This window comes from Martes martes (assembly GCF_963455335.1).
Source record: "Martes martes genome assembly, chromosome: 8".
Classification (NCBI taxonomy): domain Eukaryota; kingdom Metazoa; phylum Chordata; class Mammalia; order Carnivora; family Mustelidae; genus Martes; species Martes martes.
This window is the reverse complement of record NC_137895.1, coordinates 137,658,930-137,669,069: the sequence shown is the minus strand read 5'-3', so window position 1 is coordinate 137,669,069 and position 10,140 is coordinate 137,658,930. Positions and strand designations below refer to the sequence as shown.

General features: G+C 38.9%; 1 protein-coding gene across 2 annotated transcripts in view; it reads right to left on the bottom strand.

The window, feature by feature from the left end:
• GDI2 (GDP dissociation inhibitor 2) overlaps nucleotides 1-10,140 on the bottom strand; it is a 29,715-nt gene that overhangs the window by 14,227 nt on the left and 5,348 nt on the right. For both annotated transcript variants that reach the window (XM_080810536.1, XM_080810535.1), the window contains 3 exons: nucleotides 6,747-6,854; nucleotides 4,944-5,043; nucleotides 1,524-1,658 (listed from right to left, as the gene is read on the bottom strand). In XM_080810536.1, coding sequence (XP_080666662.1) covers nucleotides 1,524-1,658; nucleotides 4,944-5,043; nucleotides 6,747-6,854 — 343 coding nt within the window. The remainder of the gene's footprint in view (nucleotides 1-1,523; nucleotides 1,659-4,943; nucleotides 5,044-6,746; nucleotides 6,855-10,140) is intronic.

The window sequence follows — 10,140 nt, the reverse complement described above, 5'->3', positions numbered from 1 at the left end:
GGGGGGTGGGGGGGGACCATGAGAAGGATAAACCGGGAAACAAAAAAACAATCAAGTGAAAGGAGAATGAGGACGAGACTCTAAATGCATCTTTTGATACAATGTTGACTTTCCTTCCAGCCCATGTAAATGTTCTACATATTTGAAAAAACTAAATCAGAAAGGGAAAATCAAACTGCTACGAGGTAAATCCTTAAATTTTTGTTTAATGGAGGCAGGAAGTGAAGCTATTAACAAGGGTAAGAGCTCAGAGAGTAAATCAAAGTTTAGAACACAAACTCTGTTGTAAAAGATTGTCTTCAAACTGCTGAACTCTTATTTCTTTGGAATAAAATTTATGTTGTCATTTAAAATAATTTCTTACCCATGATTATACCACCAACGCCCTCAATTTAAGTATGAGCCATTCCATTCCCTTTCTGGTTGTTAATCCTAACTTGGCCACAAATCTCTGTGCTGATTTCTTTCTTTCTGGCTAGAGCACCTTCAACATTTTCTCCCCATAGCAAGAAGGAAATAAATGGAGTTAGAGAAGGTGCCAAAGTAATTCAAATTACGTTTTAAGGTGAGGGAGCTTTCCCACTGTCCCGCCAAAAGAATCCTGAGAATCTACTGGCACTTCTCTGCTCCCAATCCAAACAGCTCCCTCTCCCGAACTCCTCCTGGAACCCGAACTGCAGAAAACTCATCCACCCGTGAGCACTCCAAATTCACCCTTTCTCAAACTGCTCTGCGCAATAACTCAAACACCTTCAAAGACAGAAGGTCTTTTTCAGGGATGTTTGCTCTTGAAAAGAGGTAGGAATAGAAAATGTTAACCAGGAACCTTAGGTTGAGCCAAGAGAAGAAATCATTTTGGGCAAAGAATAAAATCACTCCATCCTCACTAGAAATTCCTAAAATCAGAGACTGCAGACAATGACAACAGCATCAATTAAAAGATAAGGTTTTGCCAGAACAGAGTTTCTTCTTTGGCAGGATGGCTAAGCTGGGTCGGTGGCCGGCTGAGCGCACTGATTACGTCCACGGGCGCTACGGTGGTAATACCAGAGTTTCCGCTCCAATCTTGCCACTTACCTACGTGACTTCAGGCCTGACTTCCCTCATCTATGAAATGGAAACCCTACCCTGTAATGCTATTTCCAAAGTCAAATAAGACAATGAATGTGAAATGTTTTGCACAGAGCCTAGCACATAGGAAGCCCCATCCCCCCCAAAAAACAGCTCTTACAATTATTACTAGTATGAAAAGAGCACTATCTGACCCACACCAGCACCAAGTTCCATGAGGGGGAGACAAGCCACCCGAAGCCTCTCCGAGCTTCAGCGGTAGGGGTTTTTGAACATTCTCTTCACTGATGTCCTCTCAGTGTCTGGCAAGTAACAGACATTCAGTAAACATTGCTGACTGGACGAAGTGACAGATGGATGGCTGTCAGGATAGGGACATTAAATGTGATCTCTAAGATTCCTGTCCATTACGAAATCTCGGTGTTCTGAGAAAATAAAACAAAACGACTTACTAGATGCCAGAGCTTCTGCTTCAGTGGATGGAACCTTGTAGATCTTTCCACCCTTATAGACAAAGCTCCCTTCAGTCACTTTGAAATCCAGATAGCGAGTGACCTCTGTATAAAGCAGCATCTTCACCAGCTGACCTAAAAAAGTCCAACAATCCAAACTGTAACTTAAGTCTTAGTATCTTCAAAAACCAGCAGAAATACAAGTACATTCACTGTTGGCTTGTACTAATCGCTTCCCAGTTTTTTCTAACATTGTCCAACCCCTTCCAAAAACTCTTGAATGCCATGTTCTAAACGGCACAATCAGAATGCACACCTATTACGGAACATCTTTAGAAGTACTTTTTTAATGTTACAACTTCAAGAGTAATAACTTTATCAACTTGCTTTTGTAAAATCTGTGTTAATTATTATTAGAGGTATGAAGTTTAGAATTACAGTACTATTGAAAATGGGCTTGAGTTTCCTTTAAGTTACTATTGTAAAGAGAAGCAACTAATAGACAAGAATTTTCAAGAATTTGTGCTATTCAGTTTATATTATTCAATCTGTACTAATTAAAATGAATATTAATTTCATGGCGCCTGGGTGGCTCATTCAGTTGAGTGTCTGACTCTTTCTTGATTTCAGCTCAGGTCATGATCTCAGCGTCATGAGATCAAGCCCCACCCCAGGATCCAGGCTGTGCCTGGAGCCTGCTTGGGATTCTCTCTTTCCCTCTCCCCCACCTCCTCCCTCCCTAAAATAAATAAATAAATAGTTTTGAAAAATAAAATAAATAAAAAATAAAATGAACATTAATTTCATGTGAACTTCAGGCATATAATTAAAAATATTACCGCCTATAAGCCAAAGAAATTTGGTATACTAAAATAGAAAACTTTTTGAGAAACTAAACAAAATTACTTTAAAGCTCATTTGAAAGGAAACACTAGAGCAAAATAATATATATATATATTTTTTTTTTTTTTAAAGATTTATTTATTGAGAGTGAGAGATTGCACACACAAGCAAGTGGGTGGGAGGCAGAGGGAGAAGGACAAGCAGATTCCCCACTAAACTCGGAGCCCGATGTGGGGATTGGTGCCAGGACCCTGAGATCATGACCTTAGTTAAAGTCAGATACTTAATCGACTGAGCCACCCAAGCACCTCTAAAAAATTTTTTTGAAAACAAAAAATAATGAAGAGAGCTTTACCCAGCCAGGTATTAAATTGTACAGTTACACTGATTAATCACTAAATTAGTGGGAAAAAAAGAGACCCATGTCTAAGAACTTAATATATTATAAAAGTTCAAACCAAAGTGGAAAAGATAAACGGTGTTGAGGGACAACTGATTAACCATTCTGAAAAATTAAATCTCAATGTCTACTTCTCAAACAGGTTAACAGAGGGGGCACCTGGCTGGCTCAGTCGAAAGAGCTTGTGACTCTCAATCTTAGGTCCTAAATTTGAGCCCCATGCTGGGTACAGAGATTACTTTAAAAACAAAAGGGGCACCTGGGTAGCTCAGTGGGTCAAAGCCTCTGCCTTCGGCTCAGGTCATGATCTCAGGTCCTGGGATCGAGCTCCACATTGGGCTCTCTGCTCAGGTGAGAGCCTGCTTTCCCCCCCTCCCTCCGCCTACTTGTGATCTCTATTAAATAAATAAAATCTTAAAAAAAAAAAAAAACTATAAAGATATTTAGCCTCAAACAGGATAACAAATAAATCAACTTACACAGTAAAACAGGTGAATTTATTTTTACAATGAAAAAAATTAAACTATAAAACCATTAACAGCAAATATTAGTATTTTTATAACCTTGAGGTAAAGAGGAAAATTAAGCATAGCCTTCCAAATCAAAAACAATAAAAAGAAAAATCAATCTATGTAGCTACATGAAAAGTAAAAGCTTATGTATGGAAGAAAAATACAGCACAGCTACTTATAAAGCCAATCACAGACTGGAAAAGATATCTTCGAATACATTAAAAGCATTTATTTCATGGTCTTTATAAAGAACTCTTTCACATCGATAAGGAAAATTTTTAAAACCTCAAAAGAAAAACGTACAAAGCCTAAGGCTGGCCAATACGAAAGGCAATGAACATCTAGCAAGCATTTCTCTCTCTAACAAATAGATACTTTTACAAAATCCACGGGGCACCCGGCTGGCTCAACGCTTGCAGCATGCAACTCTTGATCTTGGGTCACGAGTTCAAGTCCCAAGTTGAGCGTGGAGCCAACTTAAAAATAATCAATCCATTATTTTGGCTTCAGATATGGCAAAGTGACAAAAATTAAAATGAAGATGGGGTGCCGGGGTGCCTCAGTAGGTTAAGCATCCAAATCTTGGTTTTGGCTCAAGTTATGATCCCAGAGACAAGATCAAGCGTTGAATCCACTCTGTGCTCAGCAGCCTGTGGGTCTGCTTCAGATCCTCTCTCCCTCCTCCTCTGCCCCTCTCCCAGCTTGTGTGCAGGCACCCTCTTTCTCTCAAATAAATAAATTTGTTTTTAATTAAAATGAAGAATACTCAGATTTAGTAAGGTAGTGGGAAAGGGGCAGACCCACAGGCTACTGCTAAGAGTCAGATCAGGCAATAGAAGATAAAAGCCTTAAAAAATCATTGCCTCTCTCCCCTCAATATATGTCTAGGGGGTATGGTGAGATTCAACACACACAGAGCCTAGCCTGGGTGGCTCAGTCGGTTAAGCATCTGTGTTCGGTTCAGGTCATGATCCCGGGTTCCTGGGATGCAGTCCCGCATCAGGCTCCCTGCTCAGCATGGAGTCCACTTCTCCCTCTGCCCACTGCTCCCCGTTTGTGCTCTCTCAAATAAATAAAATCTTTTTAAATAAACAAATCTCAGAGAAAATGCAAATAAGATCTTTCCACTAAAAGAAACTAGAATATAAACTCAAAATCAAGAAACAAACAAAACCCAAAAACGGCAAAGGGTAATTCATACTTTAATTGATGGGACATAAATAGACTTCATACCAACAACCTAATTTTTAATGTAATTTCAGAAAAAGGCATTAATACCACAGCAGTTTAGCTCCCCTAATTAAAAAGGAGAAAAATGTGAAAAAATAAATTTAAAAGCCTCCAAACAAGGGAAAACACTGCTTCTAAAGACCCAGATATCTGAGACTGTCAGGGAAGCCCCGAGAGAATAGGGTTATGGACGTTTCCGGTTTCCATACACACTGTGCCATGTCCTAGCTTTGTGTCTCCAGAACCAATTAGGAAGGAGGCACCCCTCCTCCATTCTTACTGACTCCAGATGCCTCTAATGGCCACAGTCTACTCACCAAACCGTTGCCATCAACAAAATCTACTTTCACATCGCTGGAGTAACACTCTGTCAAAAGCTAGAGTCTACTTTTAAATCGGATTCAATGTACCACCATAAATGTGAGAAGGTTTTACCGTTGGCCATGAGGAACTTAGGGATTAAGTCCACATTCCAGTCTCTCCCTCTTCCCATCGATGCTGGTGGTGCTCCTGGTATTTTAAATCTTTTGTATAACTAAAACCAAAACAAAAATTATCATAATGTAACAAAATCTACTTTTCATCATGCTATGCAACTATTCGTCCATGACATGGTGCTGGTGTAATAACTGACCACCAGCAGATGAGGTAAAGTGTAACAATGACGTTTCATTTTTTATTAGATATAATTTTTAGAGAAATTCCAATACACATCTAAGTTAAATACACTACTAGACTAATGAATGCTAAAGTATTACAGAGGTAGTATTTTTTGCTAACAGATAAGCAAGAATATATAACAATTTGTCAATGATACACTACTCTGCAGATACACCATTTGTAGAAATCATTTAAACTCACTCTCTCCTGGGTAAAAAGCTAACTTTACTAGCTAAAGTAATTTTGCTTCTATAGTTATATAAGGAGTCGAAAATAAATTCTGGATTCTTCAAATCAAAAAAAACAAAGTTAGCTCCAGCTAATTTAAAATTTATGTGAATTGAGTAGGAGCTCTAGATAAAAAGAAGCTTATGGTCTAAAATTTGGGAATATGCCTCCTGATGTGATGCAGTATGAGCTACACAACGATGCTTTCTTATTAGAAGCTAACTTGGACTTTTCAAAAGGAAAAAAAGTGGGGAGATTTCTGTAGATTAAAAGAATAAAGAGAAACACCAAAGACAATGTTTAAAGCAGTTTAAAAGAAAAAAAAAAAAGGAAAGGAAAGGAAAGGAAAGGAAAGGAAAGAAAAGAAAAGAAAAGAAAAGAAAAGAAAAGAAAAGAAAAGAAAAGAAAAAAGAAACACTGCCACCACACACAATGTAAGACATTCTTGGCATCACTGGGAAATTTGACTGTGGTCTGGATATTACTGTTAATTTCCTTAAATGTGATAAAAATGATATTATGACCACATAGGAGAATGTTATTCTTAGCCACTGAATGCTGAAATATTTAGGTCCAGTATCATGATGTCTGTTACTTTCAAGGATTCAAACCAGGAACAAAAAAAGACATAAAGCAAGTATTGCAAAATGTTAACTGCTAAATCCAGATGGAAGGTTGACCCACTGGTATTATTCTTTCAACTTTTCTATAGGCCTGAATACAAAAAAAATTTGGAAAAAAAGATGAAGTCTATTTCATCAGTCATGATGGACAGCAACTGACGATACATACCCATGTATCTCTGATAAAACACAGCACAGCTCGTGGCCACGCATCTGGATGCTGAACAAATCTCAGAGAAATATTCAGCAAAACAGCAAAATGATAAATATTGATATATTGGAAATGCTTTGTGTGCCTAGTCTAAAAGAGCAGGAAGCAAGGCAGTAGAGCAAAAAGAACCAAAGCTCTAGAGTCTTACAACCTAGGTTCACAATCCTGTGATTTTAATAACAGACTATTTTGTCATCTGAAAAATGGGGACAAAACTCTTTGAGTAACTGAGCGAAACCAGGTGGAGAGCGCCGGCCCTGTGCTCGGCCTGTGTTAGACCTCCATCGAGTCTACACCCTTCCCATCGAGAGATAACCGGTAACTGCTCCAGATGGCAGTACCGGTCACAACGCGAATGTCTACATGCCCTAAAACCCACAGTCCCTGAAAAAATAGGATGCTAGAGATAATCTAGTTAATAAAACAAAATTAAACCTATCTACAAGGAGTAGAGTTGAGATTCACAAGTAAAAGTTTCAAAGAATGAAAGGCATCCTAATTTGCTCTAATACTTACATCTTCCAGAGGTGTTATAGATGCACTTTCTCCTCCATAATACGGGTTTCTATCCATGTGAAGAACTTTCTTCCCGTTCACTGACATTATACCTGACAGGATACATTCCTACAGGGAAAGCATAAGCATCTTCAAAAGAAGTGAAGTGTTACCACATGTTTCAAACAGATACTTTTTTAAAGCCCCTCTTAAGGGCACCTGGGCGACTCAGTCCCTTCAGCATCACTCTTGGTTCTGGCTCAGGTTGTGATCTCAGGGCTGTGAGACTGAGTTCTGCGGCATGGTCCTTGCTCAGCAAGGAGTCTGCTTCATTAAGACTCTCCCTCAGGGCGCCTGGGTGGCTCCGTTGGTTATGCGTCTGCCTTCGGCTCCCGTCAGGATCTCAAGATCCTGGGATCAGCCCTACGTGAGGCTGCCTGCTCAGCAGGGAGTCTGCTTCTCCCTCTCCCTTCCTGCTTGGGTTCTCTCTCTCTCTCTCTCCCCTTCACTCTCGCTCTCAAATAAATAAAATCTTTAAGGAAAAAAAAAAAAAGACTTTCCCTCTCCTCTGCCCACCCCCACTTGCACATGCCCACTTTCTAAATTAAGTAAAATCTTTAAAAATAAACAGATCTTTCTAAAAATGTAAAACAATGATACTCTTCTCACAATATTTTTGTTTTGGAAGATACAATTACACTTTGTAAAGCTTATTCATGTTAACATATGTGGGTTTATCATTAAGTGAATTAGTAATTTTTAAAATTTTTCAGTGTTGATTTTTTTTTAAGATTTTATTTATTTATTTGACAGAGAGAGATCACAGGTAGGCGGAGAGGCAGGCAGAGAGGGAGGGGGAAGCAGGCTCCCTGCGGAGCAGAGAGCCTGATGTGGGGATCAATCCCAGGACCCTGAGATCATGACCTGAGCTGAAGGCAGAGGCTTTAACCCACTGAGCTACCCAGGCGCCCCTTCAGTGTTGATTTCTAACTATAAATACTGATATATATATATATATATATATATATATATATATATATAAACCCTATGAACAAAACTCTTCAGGATCCTTAATTTTTAAGAATATATCCCAAAGCCAAAGAGTCTGAGAACGAGAGCTCTAAAGGAAGCATCCAGGACAACCATAATAGATTATAAATGTCCACCCTCAGGAAAAAAGTAGATAAAACATGAATATACTAAGATATACTCTATCAAGATAGAGGGAGGAATATCAAAAAAGAATATGAGTATTGAATTCATGAGAATTATCACAGAGATGGGATACACATTCATTCAAAACTCTTAACCAGAGTTTTGGTGATCAAGGCTTTATTGTTTTTAAATGAAAACAGAAATTCCACGTATCCTCATTAATCCTTAGGGGTTTTCAAATTTACCCCAAAGACCCTAGGTAGCAGAGAACAATCTCACTCCCCTAGAAGTCTGACTTTGATAACTTTATTTTTAAAATTCATTATTTCTAATCTTACTCCAAAATGTATCTATTCGTTTTAGTATAATGTCAAATTTTACTCTAGGAAGATGTGTCATTTCTTATTTAGATCAAGACACCAAACACTAGGAGTGCTGCAGAAGGCCACTTCATGCTCTATTCCAGTCCTAACTACACCCTCACACACCCCGCCTCATGATTTCTAAAAGTGCAGATCTGCTGTTTTTAAACTCTGAATAAATGGCATCATCACTATATCCTTTTTGAATATACCATTTATTCAACATTATATTTACAAGGCTCATCCAAATTTTGTTTTGTGTATTCTTGAAATGTACTTATTCTTACTGCTACAGAGCAGGGGTCCCCAAGGTACAGGGGCCAAGTCCAGTGGACATGCAATTTCACAAATAAAGATTTATTGGTAAACACCCAACCCCATTCATTTATATATTGTCCACATTTGTTTTCACCGTACTACAGTGGAAGGGTAGTTGTGACAGAGACTGTACCGCCTGCATAACCTATTTCCTACATGGACCTTTCCAGAAGGTCTAACCCTGCGAGCAGTGAATGGATTTCAAAGGGAGCTTCCCAATTCAGTACCACCTGTGAACGTGTTTGAAATGTCAATTCTGAGCAGATTCTCGAACTTCACTCTGCATCCCCACCACCCAGAGGTCTCCTTAAAACAGACTGTGGAACTCCCACCCACAGAACCGGGTTGGGGCTGAGAATTTGTTTTTCTCATGATTTCCCAGCTGATGTTAATGAGGCTGGTCCAAGACCAATTTCAAGAATCACTACTAAAGCAGCGATGCTCCAACTTTACTAAGAATCAACTGGGGGTCACACTATGGGTGCGCGGCTGGCTCAGTCGGTAGAGCATGGCGCTCGTGATCACTGGATCATGCGAGTTCAAGCCCCGCCACTGAACTCAGAGCCTACTTAAAACAAAACAAAAAACTGGGGATCAGATTTTGATTCAGTATACTCAGCATGAGCCCTAACCTTCTGCAGTTCTAGTAAGTTCTCAGGTGTTGCTTCGAAGCAGTTGATTCAAGAACCACAGTTTGCGTAACAAAGTGGTGGAGGCTTTAGTTGAATGACTATACCACATGACTACACAATCATTTATCCCTCCTACTATTAATGGACATCTGGATCAGTTGCCAGTTTTTGACTCTTATAAACAATGCTCTATGAATATTCTCAACCTGCTTTTATTATGCATTTGTTGGATATATATCAAGGAAAGCACCATTACATTCAACTTCAGCAGGTAACTCCCAAACTGCTTTCCAAAGGGCTTGTACTAATTTATACTTCCGTCACAGAAGGGTATGAAAGTTCCTGTTGTTTCAAATCCTTGCCCAACACTTGCATCTTTTTAATTTTAGCCATTCTATAGTTAGGATGTGGTTTAATTTGCATTTCCTGACAACTAAGGAGGCTGAGCACTTTTTTAGTTTATAGTCTACTGATAATTATGGTATCTTCTCTTGATAAGTGCCCATTCAAATTATTTGCCCTTTTTAAAAAATGGGTTTCTTTTTCTTACAGCTATATTAAAGTTCTTTTCATATTCTGGATAGAGAAAAGTGCCTTACTGGTTCTGTGCACTGCAAACTTCTTCCATTCCGTGGATTGCCTGCCTGTCCACTTTCTTAACGATGTCTTGATAAAGAGAACTGAATCTTTACATTTTACAATTACAAAAATCAACCCGAATCTTTTCAAAAGCAATTCACTTGTCCCCCCCCCCAAAAAAAAAAATTCCAAAGAAGCACCGACATATATGGTTCAACATATTACACAAAGGTAAAAACAAATCTGCCTTCACAAAAACAGATTAGGACATAAAGAGAGAAAGATGAAACAGTCCTATGTCCAGCCAACAAAGGCAGACTCCAGAGCTCAACTTTTGGAAGCAAAATCACAGCAAGCAACTCTGAGTGT